This window comes from Volvox carteri (genome assembly GCF_000143455.1).
Source record: "Volvox carteri f. nagariensis unplaced genomic scaffold VOLCAscaffold_46, whole genome shotgun sequence".
NCBI lineage: Eukaryota > Viridiplantae > Chlorophyta > Chlorophyceae > Chlamydomonadales > Volvocaceae > Volvox > Volvox carteri.
The window spans coordinates 73,800-91,145 of NW_003307589.1; the positions used below are offsets into that span (position 1 = coordinate 73,800).

Sequence of the window (17,346 nt, forward strand, 5' to 3'; positions counted from 1 at the left end):
CACGGGTCAGCGCGCGCGCCAGGTCCGGCGGCAGCCCTGTCGCCTCCGCCAGCCCTGCCGCCAGGTGGGTTGGCTCCAGGGCGGCCATGCCCCGCCGTACCTTCGTACGACATCAGCAAAACAATTCCATCACATCACACCACCAAACAAAGAAGAAAACGAAGAGGGAAACCTTCATCGCGCAGCCCTTGGCGCTGCCACCCTTATTTCTTATCATTGCATCTAATTAGCTCTCCAGAACTCGACACTAATTGAATTGCACTGAAATGCACTCCTCATGCCGCGTACGTGATCCTCAACAACAGGACTAGAGATGCACAACGACACTCCGGTTCGACTCCGGTTCGATACACAACCGCCCCTGGAGTTCCAGCTCGGCCGCAATCCTAACGGGGTGCTAATTTCCGTCGAATTCCTGTTCGACCCCACCCCATCCCACCCGACTCAAAGAGCCTCTATACGTTACCCATACAGACTCACACAAGTTGCTCGAGCGCCACCCGCACCCTTCACTAACACACGCACACAAGAGGACGACGGCGGCTACCCCACCTGTCCTAGCAGCGCTGGCAGGTAGGGGTGCGAGCTCAGCAGGTACTCGGAGGCCGCTCGCCGCAGACGGGATGTGGAGACCGCCAGGCCGTGGAGGGAGGTCAGGGACCGCCGGGCAGCGGCGGCGGCGGCGCCGCGGGCGGCGGAACCGCCGGCAGCGGCCAGCGCCGTCGCGGCGGCGACGCTGCGCGCTGCAGAGCCGGCGGCGGCTGCCGCTTTGCTGAGCCCCTTGCTAATGGGCTTTTTGATCTGGATCCAATGTACGGAAAATAGAAGGGACGTGGGAAGGGAAAGGCGGTGGTTAGGAAGAGAAGAGAAGTGCTGATTACCACACTGACATAACCTGAGACAAAACGGCAAAATGAACGTGACGCTAGAACGTCGCGACAGTATTGCCATAACGTCCTCGAAGGTTGAGGAACTGAGATGTGGATGTGGGGGCTGAGTGGTCCGCCAATATCAGGCAACTTAGCATGCGGCAGGGGCTCGACCGAAGAATGTTGGCCCTGGGGGCCCCCCCCTTTGGTGGTCCGGGGAGTACGGGGAAAGTGGCGGCGGACGTGTCGGTACCGGTGGTCAGGAGGGGGGGCACTGTCACACCAGGATTCAACATCCTTACAAACATTGCCCCGCTCTAACTCGCCTCTATGCCGTCAAGGCTGCCGTACCAGCAACCCAGAGCTGCCGTACCTCGAGTGACCGGTGCCGTACAATCTTGCGTATTGCTCCATCAACAGCAGTAGCTGGGGCAGTAGGGGGTTTAGCAGTAGCAGTTCCGGGTGCAGCGCCGGCGCCAGGCTGCCACTTGGCGGCGGAGGTGCCGCCGCTGCCGCCGCCGCCGGCGGCACTTCGCCGGAACAGACCCAGGCGCCGTACGGTTAGTAACGACAAGGGTGATGAAGACCAGGAGTATAAGGCCCCGGCAGCGGTTTCCGAACGTGAGCGCGGGCGTGCGCCGCGATCTGACGCTCTACCACCGCTACCGCTGTTGCTACTGCCGCCGCTACCATGACTCCTGATACCGCTACTGCCCGTTAGTGCAACCTCCGCGGCTGCCTGGACGAGCCGTGGCTGCCCCACCAGGGTGTTGGCTGTAGGGGGGCAAGAGCGTATGTATGTATGTATGTATGTATGTATGTATGTATGCAAGAGGACGTTATCTATATCTTTGGAGGATAACGCAGCTCAACATGTAGCACATACATGCACACATGCATACACACAAATTGTAATCCGGGGTGAGAAATTGCTCACACACGAAAGCCGCAGGACTGACCGACCGGGTGTCTCCAGGGGGGATCCTTCACCCCCCTCCCGACACCCCCCACCCCCTGCCCCCCCCCTCACCTACGTACACCGCCACCAGTGTGACCCACATGCTCAGCACCGGGGACAACACCGCACCCGCGGGTACGGAGTGCACTCCGCGGTCACCCAGCGGGACGTCGACACTGATGTACCCCCCACCACCATAACCATAACCATAACCATAACCACCACCGCCCACATAGGTGCCGTTGCGGCTACCGCCCGGGCTACGGAGCGGGAAGCTGCTACTGCTGCCGATGCTGCTGTCATTGCGGTTGTCGAGACCAGGGAGGGTGTCGCCACCTCCCCATCCCTTTCCCCCAGCAGTTTTGTCGGGGGAGCCCTCTCCTGCGGCGATACGGCAGCGTACGGATGCGGAGGTGGGTGAATGTAGGGGTCGTACAGGGTGCTGCATGGGTGTACGACAATACGACAGTACATGGGCCCGGGGCCGGGTCACGAAGCCTACCGTACAACATCCAGCTTGCGAACCGCGGGTACTCCGATGTGAGGATTGGCTGCAGCCACTTGGCGCACACAGCGGCCTTGAAGGCGGGGGTGCTGCCGTCCACTCGCAGAGTGCCATTCCCGCAGAAGGAGAGGTAGGTGCTGGTAGTGAACACACACACACACACAGAGACACACATATACACACAACGCCGGTAAAGGGGGATTAAGGGGGGAAAATGGGGGGAACGCGAAGAGGGGGGAACAAGAGAAATCGGGCAAGGCCCTCGGAAGGTGATGAGGTAGGGTTTGTTAACGGCGTCACAGGATAACTTATTGGGGCGGCTGCTAATGCGGTTACCTTGTGATCCCATATCTTGTGTCTCAAACTTTTGTATTACATGTCTTGCCTTGACCCTCCTTTCCCCCTTTCCTGGGCGCCGAGGGCCCCACCCCCACACACACACATCTAGGCGCCACTGCTTGTGTTGAGCACACCTGAGCACATAAAGACGTGTCCATTGGACCCGCGCCAACGACCGACCCGCGCCCGACATCTTTCAAAAACACATCGCAATGCGATGCGATGGCGCCCTCCTAAACCCCTAAGCTCCCGCCACCCCGGCCTAACCCCCCCGCCCCCACCTGCACGCTACGGCAATGATCATGCTGTTCAACAGCAGCAGAGTCCAGAGCTCCCGAAGCCCGCTGAAGGCCGAGGAAGAGGGGGAGGAGGAGGAGGAGGAAGTGGGGGGGGAGCTGCTGGGCCCGGTCGACCCGATGTGTGCCGTGCCGTTGCCGTTGCCGAGGCCGGCCGCACCTCTGGCCCTGACGCCGGTGCTGGCGGCGGTGGCGGCCGCACTCGCCGCCTCCGGCAGATAGGCTCTCCGGGGCAGCAGCCGGAGTGACACGGCGGCTGTGTGCAGACTTGCCAGCAGCGATAGGGCCTGAGGGGCCCCGGGCGGGGGGGTGGGGAGGGGGGAGCTCGGAACGACGAGGCTAGCATAGGGGGAAAGACGAACCACGAACGAGTGAAGGTAGCATAGGGGGGTTGAACCTTACCATCCATCCATCCATCTATGCACACATACATACATACATACATACATACATACATGTATAAACCCACGGGAAGGGAGAGCGCTGACCCCGGGGAAAGGAAAGACCCCCTACACCACCACCACCACCACCACCACCAAGGACAACAAAGGAGGAGGAAGCGAGTAGATGACCGCCAAACGGCCCAACGGCGCCGCAACCTTCAATGACGCACCATCGCCGTACCCAACGTAACCCGACGTACCGCCAGGCTGGACAGGAACAGTACGATGAGCATGGACACGTCAGCCCGTACATCCAGTCCCAACTGCTCCAGGGAGGGCAGGTGGTAGAATACGGCGGAACACAGCCACACGATGTAGAGCGCCGAGAAGTTTATGTAGCCGCTGTCGGGTTTTTTAAAAAAGGGCGGCGAGCGACTGACGTGACTAAAAGAACCCCCCGGAAAGGTCGAGGCATGTGCTAAGGCAAGAAACACTGCAACTACTGCCGTACCGTTGCCCCCGCTGCCAGTCCCGTACCGTTTCGCGGACCCCAGGCCCACGCGGATGAAGGGGCGGGCGTACAGGTAGGCGAAGAAACACAGCACGCCTGGGCACGTGGGGGTTTGGGTGTGTGGAGCAAGGGGAGATAGGGGAAGGGGGTTACGACGAAGCACAGACGATTGACGAGGGGAAAGTAAGGGGGGCCGGTGTGGGGAGGAGCAAATGGCACGGCAGGCCGATAGGGCGGCCGGCTCGGGGGTTGGGGCCAGGGGGGTTCAGTCGCATGTTTTGCGGGCGTTTAAAAGGTGGGGCCATCACTCCGGGGAGGTAGGTAATGGCACACGCGAAGGTGACGTAGACATAGACGACAAGCAGCGAGGGGACCGAAGGTGGGGTGTAGCCCTCCACAGCAGGAAGCTGCTACAGCCGCAACAGAGGAGGCGTACAGCCATTCCTGCCAGCTGAAAGCGGCTCCACACAGCCCCAGGGATTCCGAGGAAAGTCTCTCTGGAAAAGCCATTTAGGGGTAAGACAGATTTTGAATTGTGTGGTGTGGCCTTGTACCTCATGCCCATTTGTAAATCCGGTTTGCGATGGACCCCGGCACAACATTCTTCTTCTGAAACCCTGGCACTGGAACATACCGTACAGCAAAAGCCATTTCCGATTAAGCTGATTTCTTTCGATGAGGCCCTGTGAGCCATAGTGTGCACGGGTGAAAAGGCATGCGGTCAGAAAAGGTTGGGCCGGGCCATTGACTGCTTCCAGGAGGGTCAAGAGACAGGCGAGTTGAGGTTCCCGGGCCGTGTAGCTGTTTTTTGCTCACCTGTGCACTGTCAGTAAATAGGCACGCGACTGCGAATGCACCGGCTAGATATGCGCCCAGGTGTGTATGTTCAAACTGCACTAGCGTCATCGTGGTCTCTTGGCTGTGCCGACGGTGCCCTACATCTTCGGGCTAATACAGCCTATAAGAAATATCCAAAACTCTTTCGTTCGCAACCTAGTATGTCTCAAGCTCAGCGTGCTCTCAGCGCAATGGCTAGGGTTTGCGGACGAAACAGCAGCTGTTGAAGAGGCACACAGATTACACAAAGTGCACAATATTCACTGCGAAAGACGCATATACAAAGAAAGTGAAAAACATGGAATCTATTCGGAATCAATAAACGTATATCTCGAACCTGTTAGCTTTCTGTGCATTTCACGACAGAGTTATCCTGAATATCTCATAGAGAATTTATTGTATATGGACGCATCGGGCACAGCATGCAAACCTGGCACTCTAATACGCTTAAAATCCTCCTGCCCAGGTACGACGGCTGCTTAGCTTCCTCCGCCATCGAACACAGCTCTTTCCGTAATTGCGCAGGTATGTGCATCACACTGCTTAATTCATAACTCATGGCTTCATGGCTCGTCAATCTCGATTGTATGACCGTATCAGCGTCTGGCCCTATACCCTGTAGATATGGCGACGGGTCAGCTAACCACCTGCCATTCCTTCGGAAGGTGATATCATGCGCCCGCGTACACGGACACAGCTTGCCGACCGTCCCCTGCCGCTGCTTGCGAAGCCGCGGCCGCCACAGATGCATTGGAGATGCTCTCCTGATTTGGTGCTGTGAGTTAATGGCGTGTCCTAGTGATGTCGGACTTACCTCCCAACTAAGAAATGGGCCGTTTGGAACTCTTATAGCCCTGAGAAAGGGGCTCTTACATGCCGCTCCCGGCTCTTTTCCTTGGGTTGGGACTCGGAGGCTCTTACAAGGCCATCGCCGTAATCCATCGCCCTGCGGCAGGCCTGCGCCTGTTACCATGAAAGAGAAATAACTCGCAAGAGTCATATAACCGCAAGAACGGAAATGAACCCGACATGTCGTACACGTGTTTTTAGAGTCTCCGCTGATGGCATGGCAGCGGTCGTACATGACTCCGGCCACACAAGATGTGACCGGGATTCGACGGCGACGATGAAGGCGGGGATGAAGACAATCAAAGCAAAGGATGATAGTGGGGGCCTCGATATAGGGGCCGTGCGCGTCCGGCAGCCGTTAATACAGGCGCGATGCGTGTCTGGCAGCCGACGATACGGGCTCCGCCCTAGCAGCCCGAGCGTGCTTAGAAGAACGCACCTGTTGGTGGTAGTTGCGCCCGTTGGTGGTTGTGGACAGGGGTAGATGGCCTGAGACACCCTCCTGCTAGCGTGTGCACACTTTCCAATTGTTGTAGAGAACTGCGTTATGTGGGGAAGCTGAGGAAAGCCTTGTTTGTGGTGCACTATGCGGCCGGGGCTTGTAGTGGTACGCAGGATCACAATATAAATATGTCGTGTGCCGTTAGTACGGATCCTACATACGGTTGTTTGTGATGAAGCGGAATTCGCTTAGCGGATGCCGGGAGCCGCGAATATGGCCGAACGGTGCAAGGAAGCCTTAAATGGGCTATAAAAAACCTCTCAAAATGGCAGTTTCTAAAGCTTCCCGGGTTCACTTGCATCGTCATCATAGTGGTTGGCACCGACTAGCAGGTCTTCGGACAAGGAGGTCATGTCGTGGTGTGGGCATGGTTTTCGATGTCATTTTCCTAACTCGCTGTACGCCTCCTGCCGCCCATCGCTTTTTTTATTTCCTTCCGTATGTTTGGTGGTCTTCATCTTTGCCTTGTTTTCCTGTTTCCTCTGGTGAAGCCTCTGCGTTCGTGCTTGGGTTTTGCATTTTTCTGTCCTTCGCCTTCTTTGGAGATGGTTCCCGGTCAAGGTTTGCTTCCCCTCTCCTAGCTCGTGCACCTCCTTTGCAAATGCTGTAACCGTTCTCGGGAACAAAAAGAAGCTCGCGGCCGTCTTACAGTGCGTCCTTGATCGCGATTTCATGCTCTTAACTCTCCGGATGAGCAATGAGATCTTTTAGGGTTTAGACGATGGGGGTCCTGTGGGTCGTAGAGCAGTATGGATATCGAATAGCGCGGATATGGAACTGACAGGAAAATTTCCGAAAGGCATAAATGAGACAACAATGGTTTGGATTGGGGAACAAAGATGTTGAGATTAATACGGCTTTGATCTAATCGCATCCGTCCACCGAGCGCTTGTACTTCATAATCCGGTTCTGAATTTTTTGGGAGCCTTGGCAATTGTTTCGAGGGATGCAATATCTCACGCCTGGCCCATGAACGTGTATTGACGCGTTTTAGCCCAGCAACTGTTGCATCATTTATTCCCTAGCACAAACCATGGTAGCTCTTGTCGAACAGAGCCGCGTCGAGAATGAGCTGGCGGCGATTCGGCTTCAAGAAGAGGAGCTGCAAGCCCAACAGGATGCTTTAGTTGCTCAGCGCTTAGCCATAGCTTTTAGCCTCGGCTTTGATCTTGAAGATGAAAATATGCTTGAAAATGAGATCCAGCAGCTTGGGCTGGATATCCCAGGTATCGCCGACATCCAGCAGCTTGAACGTCAACTCCAGGAGCTCCACGCCACGGCTAGCTTCATTGTGGCCGAATCAGTGCAGGAATCCCTTTCAAAACAGGTGCAAGCAGAACAGAAGTCGGAGGCAGTGGCAGCGGCGATGTGGGCCCAGGAGCGTTGGCGCGCCGCGGTCGCACGCCACGACGAGAACTTTGCGCGCAAGCTTGTTAGCCTCGACGAACGGACTTGGGCTGAGGAGGGTGACCTCCTGGAGGAACCCTTGAACCTTCCGATGCCGGTTGCGGCGACGCCTCCTGAGGACGATTGCCCCGGCGCCCCTCAGGACGTTTGCTCCGGCGCCGCTGCTAGTGGGCCGCAGCGGCCGACACCGCAGCCTTCCGGGACGAGGGCCTTAACTCCGACTCCAGCCCACGGGCTCACAACCCAACGACCTACAACAGCTCGGCCCCCACCTGTCGCACCACCCCCCAGCGGATCAGGCACGCGCAGCAGTGCGCCCGCCTCCGGAGGGCCCGGGCCCTCGGCAACGGCAGCCCCAGGCGGCTCCACCGCTAAGCCCACGGGGAGAACAAATCCCGTAACAGTCACGTGCCTGTCCTGCTTTGACCAGTTCCCCCAGCAAGAAGTTACGTGCGCCGGGGCTGACGCAGCGTCATCCAGCACGGCCTCTGCCGGCTGCGGCCACTTCTTTTGCTCTGGCTGCATTTCCGAGTACGTGCGCGGGGCGATCAAGGACGGCAAGTACCCCATCACCTGCCCCATGGCTGTGGGGGGAGGCGCAGGAGGCGGAGGAGGCGCAGGAGGGGGACGACAGGGCTGCCGACTGAAGTTCTCGAGGGAAGCTGTCATGGCGACGTTGGAGGGCCAAACCAAGGAGGTGCAGGTACGCAGCAAGGCAAGGGAGGGGCCGTACTTTACAGATCATGGTGCACATGCCCCATGCTCTTGCAGAACTCAGGCTGCCAGTTTCACAGATGCCATCAAATTGCCAATTATCAGTTGCTGGCTACGGAACAGAGGGGAGCCGCACGTTGAGCGGCTCGCATCACATGTTGGCCAGCATAGCGAGCAGGCCCCAGCCTCCCACTCCCCCAGCCGCGCTCCATACGCTCCGCATTACCCGCTGTTGCGGCCCACCACCTCCGATACCCTCCGCGCAGGCCTTCCGTCTTCTAGAAGCCAAGTCCACCCTGGACCCCAGCAAGCTGCTCTATTGCCCGCACAAGTCCTGCTCCAGCCCACTCCAGGTGGAACTAAGCGAGCTACCCTCCAACCAGCCCAGCACCTGCCCCGCCTGCGGCAAGGGCTTCTGCCCTCGTTGTCGCATCCCCGGATGGCACAAGGTGAGATGAGGGGAGCTAGGCCGGGCGGACTTGGGGGGGGGCGCGCCCGGGGCGCGACCCGTGCGAGCTGCGAGCCAAGTAAGGGAACTAGAAGACGGGACTCGTGTAGTCCTTTGCGCTGAAGCCCCAGCTCCAGGGATTGCCAACCGGGGGCTGTCTTGCTGCGTACCCGGCACGGCCTCCGCTGGCCGCACCCGTCTCCCGCCGTCACCTGTGTGTCTGTGTTTCCCTCCCCTCAGGGCTACACCTGCACGGAGTTTCAGGCCCTCCCCGCCCACCTCCGCTCGGCGGAGGACGCCGCCGTGCTCCAGTTGTCTGAGAAGCAGCAGTGGAAGCAATGCCCGCAGTGCAAGCAAATGGTGGAGCGCAGCGTGGGGTGCAATCATATGCTGTGCCGATGCGGATGCAACTTCTGCTACGGGTGCGGCCAGGCGTACAAGGATAATAAGCCGACAGCCGCCAACGTACACGGCACGCCTGCCTGCGGCTGCCAGCTGTTCGATGTGCCTCGCGACGTGGATGAAAGGTTAGACAACGATGACAATGGTGACAGTGATGATAGCGATGACAGCGATGATGAGGAGCTCAATGTTCTGCCTAGAGTTGCGTTAGCTCCGTTCGCGTTCCCGGTTGGTGACGTGCTCCCCGTAGTAGAGCCGCCGCCTCGATCCCGACCCTGGCGCGGCGGACGCTTCGTCAGCCGCACTCGGTGTCGGCATTCGGCCTCCATCTACGACTGCCCGAAGGGGCCCGGCCGGTGCTGGTTCTGGCATGACGAGGACGATGCGCCCACCTATTACTACGACAGCGATTAGAGGACGGCGTGCGGCAGCCGGGGGCTTAAGTATGGACAGTCTGGGAAAGGGCCATTGGCAGCTCAGGGATTGGAACGGAATCAGGGTTTAGGCGCAGCACAGCGCAGGTTTCTCGCTCTGTGTGTTTTCTGTGTACGTTCTGTGCCTGAGAAGAGAGAATCATCCACGGAGAAGACAAGTCAATGTCCTTGAGACCACGGCACGGCACGGCACGTGTAAAATGGCCGGTGTATGATGAGGATTGGAGGTATGCATGTATGTATGCCAGCTTCAGCGGGTGGTCCGGTTGAAACGCCACAAGCTGGTATGTTCGTAGTTTGATTATTAAATATTTGGATCTGCCCCTTTTTAACGTATCGATCCTTTCCTGAGTTGTTTGTTGTCGCGATGTGGCTTTTAGACCGAGTCCTTACGATTTGGATGCGACTGCAGTGATGTCGCACCCATCAGGTTCTCAGGTGCATGGCTAGCCGGGCTGTTTGATCCGTTTTGTTGCGATGATCATTTTCTGTCGAAGGTTTTGGGAAGTGCGGCGAAGCCAAATCCTTGCCAGGTCAGCAGCTTGACCTGCCGCCGTACTTTTGACCTTGCAGGGCCAGGGTAGCGCGAGGCTTATGGTAGCGCGCGTCCCATAAGCATGCGGGACATGAAAGGTAGGCTCGCTCAGCGTGTTTTTTCCGGCATGGGTGGAGGCCGGGTAGGTTAATATTACAGCGCATATGAACGGCGCAATGTTGCCGTTTTTGCATTGCTGCGTTCAGGAGTCCGTATATACATTGTTCGCCTTTGGCTACGAATCCAAGAACATGGTCTCCACAGCCCGGCAAATATACGTGCGACCGGAGTTGCGCAAGTGTCGTAGGAGAGCCCCAAAAAGGAAATGAAAGGTGGAGTAACGTCTTGGGTTGTTGTCCTTGCAGCGATGATGCAGCGCGCTTGTTGTGTGTAATGAATGCTGTCATTGTAATGAAGGCCTTTGGTACGAGAGCTAAGGGATAAACATGCGCTATAATGTCACAGCAACCGGGGGAGCAGGGCGTACCATCCGTGGCACTATATCCCACAGCTGTCGCAGCAACCGTCGCCCCAGCAACAGCCACAAGCAAGCAGTTCGACGGCCTCCAGGATGGGACGCCATGCTTGTCCTGCGTGTAAGTGTGTATGCGCGGGAGCGCATTCTCCTAGCCAGGTTGCGGGTGACCAGCGGCCAGATGGGGGCTAGGGCCCCTATACAAGCACTACGAATCCACCATCATGCTTCTGCACTCTTATGTAAGCGAAACCAGAATTCAGTAGATGGCCGTGGCTGTAGGGCCTTGACGGCACGAGGAACTGAGGAAAGAAGGCGGCCGTTTAAATCAATTCGCAATAAACTAAAATGGCAAATCTCATCTCCCAGCCGCCGCCGCCAGGGTCTGATTTGGGCGGGGCAAGGGGGAGCTTCTTAGCTCCGATAGAGAGTCCGTTAAACAAGATGATGCATCAACAATGGCATTTCAGAAATCGCCCGAGCTTCCAAGGAAGAAGCCCTTCCGCGTGCGCAGTATGGCAACCGCATATCCAACAACTAAAACAACTGCTTCCAGGATCCTCCATAACATGAGGACTGCTTTGTCTGCTGCTGCGCAAAAAGAGGAACCTGCGTTCCCACAGAGGCACTGCCGATGCATATGGATAAGGCCTCCTAAGTAAGCAACTTCCCAGCAGCCCCACCACCGCATCACGCGATTAACGAGACCTGACATCCACAGCCTGCGGGCCCCCTGATGTACGACATCCACGCAGGAATATCCCAATCGTCCATAATCAGTCGTACGGTCCCTTATGGACACCATGTCATGGTGTTACATCATGGACACGAAAACTCTCGTCTCTGCCGTATCGGCCCCTGCCTTGCCCAGATGCGAGCTCTCTCGCGGTGGGGCCCCCCTAATAGGAATTATGGCGGCCTCCCGGAGTGCCCTCGCCCTCGAGGCTAATTTTGTTTCAGTCCCCATCGGGCCCGGCGGAACCAGTCAGCAGCCATGCACCTGCCATGTCTTTATGCATTAGGTTTATATGCCAAAGTATCTTGAAACCAAGTACAGCCTGCGTACATTTGCTCGAGACGATGATGACCTCATGAAGAAGTAGGCGCGAACCCATTGTGGCTGTTCATGTCTAAGACACGGATGCCGAGGAGGATTGTTGAAGCACGCGCAGGCCTTCACCCAGGACGGATCCCGCGGGGTGGCAGGAGGGCAATACGTGCACGGCCGACCGAAAACCCTGAAGCCCTCCACCACCACCCAAGCACTTCAAAAGTTGGTGCTCTTCGCTCGGTGCCTTGCGTCCCCAGCCGCCCTTTATACGGGTTTGTAATATTCCTTGGCACAGCGCTGACACGTCCGGACTTCCGGCGTGCAGTACGGGTAGGAGAAGTTGAAGGGGCCTGGAACAACGGGTAGGAGAAGCGGGGCGTGGGGCAGGAAGGTAAAACGAGTTTGAAGAGAGAGTCCCTGTCGTGTATATGCCCTGGGGCCGCTGGCGAACACATACATACCACCCTGTAACAACATACATACATTTAAGTACATAAAAATGTATGTATGTGTGCGTATTGTGTACATGTATATCTTGGTGAATTGGTCAACCGCATCCGCCTGAATCCCGTTTCTACACAAGGCCATCTGCCCAACTCAGCGGCAGCAGCCCTGTAGGCATTTGAAGAACCTCAGCGGCGTGCGGCGCCGCGTGCGCACAGCTGCAGCAGCAGCAGCAGCAGCAGCAACAACCGCTACACCCGGCAGAATACCTAAACCTAAAACCCTAAGTTAAACCTTCGAGGCATCAAGCGCACTGGCCTGCAGCATGCAAGGCCGCGGCGCACGCTGTGCCCGCATCCTTCCAGTCCTTCCCCGGACATGCGCCAAACCCAAAGGTAACATGTCAAGCCTGTAGGCCGCATGCCTCCGCGCGCAGCTGCGTCCCCCTTACGGCAACGGTGTATCTTCAGTTGTGCGGGCTTACAGCAGCAGATGCACATGAGCCAGGCGGCTAAGGTCCAGCGGGCTGGGCCCAGGTCGCCGCCGCAGGAGCACACACCCTCGTGGAAGCCAGCTGCATGCTGCTGCTGCACGTAGACAGCCTGCGGAATGGCGATGGCGCTGGGCGTGCCGTACACCACGTGTGGCTGCTGTGCCTGCTGTGGCGGCAGCGGGTAAAAGCCCGCGGGTTGCGGGACACCCCCCACGGGGGGATAAACCGCAGCAACTGGAACCTGCTGATAGACTTGATATGGGACGGGCTGGGGGATTCCCGGGTTGGGCGAGAGCGCCCCAGGTGCTGCTGGAGGTTGGGGACTCATTGCGGTGAGCCCGAGGAAGGTAAGGTCTAGACGGGATGCTCCTTCGCGGAAGGTGTGAAAGGATGGTTAGCCGCTGAGATATTTGGACTTTTTGATGTAAGCTGAAGCGGAACTGTAGGTTCCGGGGCACCTGGGTCGCTCGAATGCTGTGCTGTGCGCGATTAGGTTCTGAGGCGCGTCACCAAAATGCCGACCTGAGTGATAATGCAAGTAAAACTCAAGTTTAATTTGCTTAGACGAGGTGTGCGGACCAATTATAACGCAAGGCATCGCCTCCCAACTTACCCTTACACAACGACCGAATTACGATTCATTCCAGCATGTGAATTGGTGATGTATTTACTCCTACGAGTCTGCCCGAATTTGGTGGATATTTATGTTAATATTTGTGTTAATATCGGCCGGCAGAATCCAAAACAGTTAGTTTTCAACGGAATTCTAAACTGTCGCAGGTTGCAACTTGCAACCAACGAAATGAGTTTTGAAGCTTTGGACCAGACATCGGCAAATGGGGTATTTCTGGTTTCGGGAACGGTTCTATTTCTGTCTTCCAGTACAATGGCCCGCGACCTGTTCTTCATCATTGACCGTGGACTCAGGTCGACGGGTGGCCCTTCGGGCTGCATAACACCTTTCGTATACGGCGTACGATCCTATTTCTGCAAGCCGGCCGGCTTCGGGAACTCTATTTCTGTTTTCGGGAGTTTCGGTACAACCCGAAACTCCCGAAGCGTTTGCCGGTGACTGCTTTGGACCAGCAAATAGGAACCATTGCTGTGGATCGCTGGTCAGGACAATCATAGGCCTCATTAATTGCCAAGGCTATAGGCGTGTTTAATGTTCGGCACATAAGTAATGTCCGCCCTGATTGATGTTCCACCGGAGCAAAGCGCGAGCAAATGTCCTCATATGCCCGGTTAAAATCTTTGCAAAACTGTCATGCGCTGAGTTTCTGGCGAGGATTACGGTGTATTACGGAACTTTGCTGCCCTGCTCGGAGCTGGGGAAGTGCAGGGTGTGTGGAAGATGGTGGGCGGCCCTGCCCTGCAATTCCATGCCCTCCCAGAGCCACTCCAAACGTGGATTCGTCAAAACGAGGAAGGCATTTGCTCTCTTGGTGATCCAGCCTTCGGTTTGCACAATGTCAACGGCAGCGCCCCGAGGGGCGAACGTATCAGCCGCTGCCTGGCATGATGTAGGTTGTCCATGCTGCGCAGGCCGAAGCCTGTCCTGTGATGATGACGTAAATCTCTCCATACTAAAACTGTCATCATGGATACCCAACCGGCCTGCTGCAGCGTTGGAGTGGCCTGCTGCGTACAAGGAGGAACAGGCTTTGTCTGCGGTCGCTTACGCAGTCCTGCGCAGGACTGCTATGGCTACCCCAGTTTGGTGCGTGGGGGTGTATAGCTTGAAGTCTGAGTACTTGGTTCCGTGAACTGCTTCGTCGCAGGTGAGATGGGTGACGCATCAGGCTTGTTAAGTGATAGCTTTCCATTATGAGATGCGACTAAATGTGGCACTCCCAGTCCCGGGTTGCCATCTGCGCAGGGTCCATCCGAGTCCATCACAACGTCAGGGTAACTGCGGCGGGCAGGAGGCGGGCAGCCTGCGACATTGTGCATATCAGTGGCCTCATCTAAATCTTATGATAGCGCTGTAATAGGCTTGAAACAATCCATAAACAGACGGAGCTGCGTATACCTATCAAATTCATACCATTGCTGCTGACAATTCTTACTATTAAGGAATATGACTTATATGCAAGGAACGATCAATGGATTTTGATTTTGACAATTGACAATGGCAAGGCAGGATTGAGCTGCCAGAAATAATCTATGCCCGTACGAGCGTATCTATAAGGAGTAAAGTGCCTTCGAGCTGAGAAGCCTATTTGGATGGTAATATCAGCTTTGAATTTTGTCGATCTAATATACTCCTGCCCGTTACGGAGCTCCTCGAAGGACAGGTTGCCGCGGAGGCGTGGTTGCCCTTCTTGAAAAGAGACCCACAACCAACTTAGTTCTCTAACCAGGCTGGTGCATAAAAGGAAATATGTCGGGCGCAGATGACTACACAAAATCGCCAGCGCCAATGCCAGCGCCAACGCCAGCGCCAATGCCAGCGCCGGCGATAGGCACGCCCCCGCCCCAAGTAGTCTATCAGCCACTTCCAGGCACAGTACAGACGGCGTATGTTACACCCCCTGGCGCCTATCCGGCGCAACCGGTCGCATATGTTCCGGGGACAACCCCGGTCCTGGTCGGTCAGCAGCCAGTCTATGTGCAGCAGATGCAACGGCCTGCCGGCTACCACGAGGGCAATTGCTCTTGTGGTGGTGATTTGGGTCCCTCACACTGGACGATTGTGGCTTGGATTCTCTGCCTCTGTTTTTGTGAGTTGTTCCGTTAACATTTCCGCGTGTCGCAAGCTTGCTCTTACGACAAATGTCCGCTCAGCAGCGTGAAATGATAACGTTGATGTCTCGTATCGGTGTTATCTCATATCACGTTTGCAGCGTGCACTTGGATGTCCGTTTTCCTGGACCGCTTTGCCAGCAGCGCATTATATGCCTGTACATCTGACCAAAGATTTCTCCTTCTTGATGCAGGCCCGTTCAATTTTTGCTATCCGTAAGTGGCAAGATTGAGACATTAGGGATGCAGTAGGGCTTGGGCAAAAGTCACAAAAGCGTGGCTAGGCATGGCTTTGCAACGCGTGTCTGCGTTAGTGCGTGCAATAATGAACACCTACATTAATGTTTGGGGTGTACAAACCATGTGCCGATATAGTCTAAACAGCGGGCGGGTTCTGGAATGGAAAGCCCAGACGATAAGTGTTATGAAAATGACATCGAAAAGCTTTGTGGTTGACCAGGCCACAACAAATACGCGAGAACGCTTTTTCGATGTCCATTTTCATGTCTGTATAGAATAAAAGTTCTAAGCGCAGGAACACATTTTCCTGTCTGCAGGTACTGCATGCCCGAGTCTCGATACTGCAAGCGCTGTGGCAAGGAGTACTACAAGCCGGTGTAAGAAGCGGCCCTGGATGGCATATTCGTTAGATACATGTGCGATGTCACGATGACATTAACCTCACGCTGCGCAAATATGCTCTCAGCAAAACACTACACGACACACGCACACTAACCGGCTGAACCCACGGCAGCATTCTATACGACAGGGGCACCTCATAGCAGCTTGTTCCTGGTAGTTGCAGATATAAGAGTCATGACGCCGACGGCAGCCTCTGTTGGTAACTGCGTGAGGCCGCCCAGCGGTTGACCTACGTACATCCAACACATGGCCGAGGGTTCATGGGACGAGCCGCTGCGCCGTTATCATTGACTGTTCGCTACGATAACAACGCGTGTGCGTAGTTATTGAAGGGCCGATCCGTGTTTGCCTGCAAGCGTGTGGTGGTGGCACAGATGTATGGCAGGCAGGGCGTACGGACAGGTAGCGTACGGTAATGAGTCCAAAAGCCTTAAGGAAAAGGGAACTGCTGATATTTCGGTTTTATTCTATTCGTTCGGTTACTCCGCCTACTTGTTTTTAGCATGCTGGAATAATTGAAATGTCTCTTGCAGCAATGGCTGTGTAGTAGTTGTTTTGTATGTACGCTGTGTGTGTATGTATGATATACATGACTTAGTTGCGCGCTGCCACGTTTAATCAGTTTCCCCAGTTTCTCTCGGCGGGAACTCGTGTTCGGGTGCGTGTTGCACGCTGTATCCCATGTGGCGGAAGTGGCACCTTTTCAATGTGAATACCTGATGACGCTTCAGGAGATCCTGACGAGCGCGGTTGCGACCTCCTCATGAATGGTTCTGCGGTGTGACGGTGGCCATGGCGCGATGCCGCTGCTCTGACACGCCCATTGCGCCGGTTAGCGTGCGTCATGGGCTGCGACCTGTGTCCCTTCGGTTATTTTACCGCACCTGCGAGGGCTCTAGGCTGCCTGGCAGGCCCACGAACCAGGGCGTGTTGTGTGCGACGTGTCTCTGTTTGCGCAGGATAAAACCTTTCTTCCTTCACCCACATCGATAGCCTCTGTTGACTCTTGATCCAGATCTCTCTTCCCCGTTCCTGATGATTGGTTTTGCGCGGTCCCGCTAGTTCCCCTCCTTCAGCACCTACACTGTTTGTAGCTTAGATGCGGCAGGAGCAAAGCGAGTATAGCCTCTAAGCTAGGTTATGTACGGCAGCCGTATGGCTTGCTGAGAATTCGAATTTACTATTTCAGCTGACAGCTCCAAAGTTCCGGCATTCTGCCTACACTATTGGAGCTTATTATTATTGTTGCTCTCACTTTTTTCCAAGACCTTACCGACTACCCTCAAGCCTCATCGACGCTCTACCACAACGAATCGACATCGCCGCGGACCTGTCACTCTCCGAGGAACAACCAGGAGCTCCGTCACAAATCAAAAAATGACGGGTAAGAGGACAAAGGCAACGGGAGATAACCTGGTCAACGCAGGAGCGGCCGAAGCAGCCGGCGAAGGGGGATCGGGCCAGATGCTGCCAGCCAACCAAAACGACATAGAAGCCGCCAGGGAAC

General features: G+C 56.1%; 3 protein-coding genes across 3 annotated transcripts in view; 2 read left to right on the plus strand and 1 right to left on the minus strand.

Moving 5' to 3' along the window:
* Positions 1 to 8,475: 8,475 nt before the first annotated feature.
* Positions 8,476 to 9,047, plus strand: VOLCADRAFT_47991 (uncharacterized protein; the record flags this gene model as incomplete). The annotated part of the gene is made up of 2 exons (XM_002954772.1): positions 8,476 to 8,619; positions 8,859 to 9,047. Coding segments are annotated over 2 exons (333 nt in total), but the record flags the coding sequence as incomplete, so codon positions are not given.
* A 2,642-nt stretch (positions 9,048 to 11,689) lies between these two features.
* On the minus strand, positions 11,690 to 13,132 carry VOLCADRAFT_106547 (uncharacterized protein). The gene is made up of 3 exons (XM_002954830.1): positions 13,066 to 13,132; positions 12,444 to 12,974; positions 11,690 to 11,865 (listed from the first exon to the last, which is right to left on the minus strand). The coding sequence occupies exons 2-3, from the start codon at positions 12,778 to 12,780 to the stop codon at positions 11,780 to 11,782; spliced, it is 423 nt and encodes a 140-aa protein (XP_002954876.1). The 5' UTR covers positions 12,781 to 12,974; positions 13,066 to 13,132; the 3' UTR covers positions 11,690 to 11,779.
* A 4,084-nt stretch (positions 13,133 to 17,216) lies between these two features.
* The window catches only part of VOLCADRAFT_106548 (uncharacterized protein), a gene marked incomplete at its 5' end in the record, with an annotated part of 5,592 nt that continues 5,462 nt past the window's right edge, over positions 17,217 to 17,346 (plus strand). The window contains one exon of the mRNA XM_002954773.1: positions 17,217 to 17,223. Coding sequence (XP_002954819.1) covers positions 17,217 to 17,223 — 7 coding nt within the window. The remainder of the gene's footprint in view (positions 17,224 to 17,346) is intronic.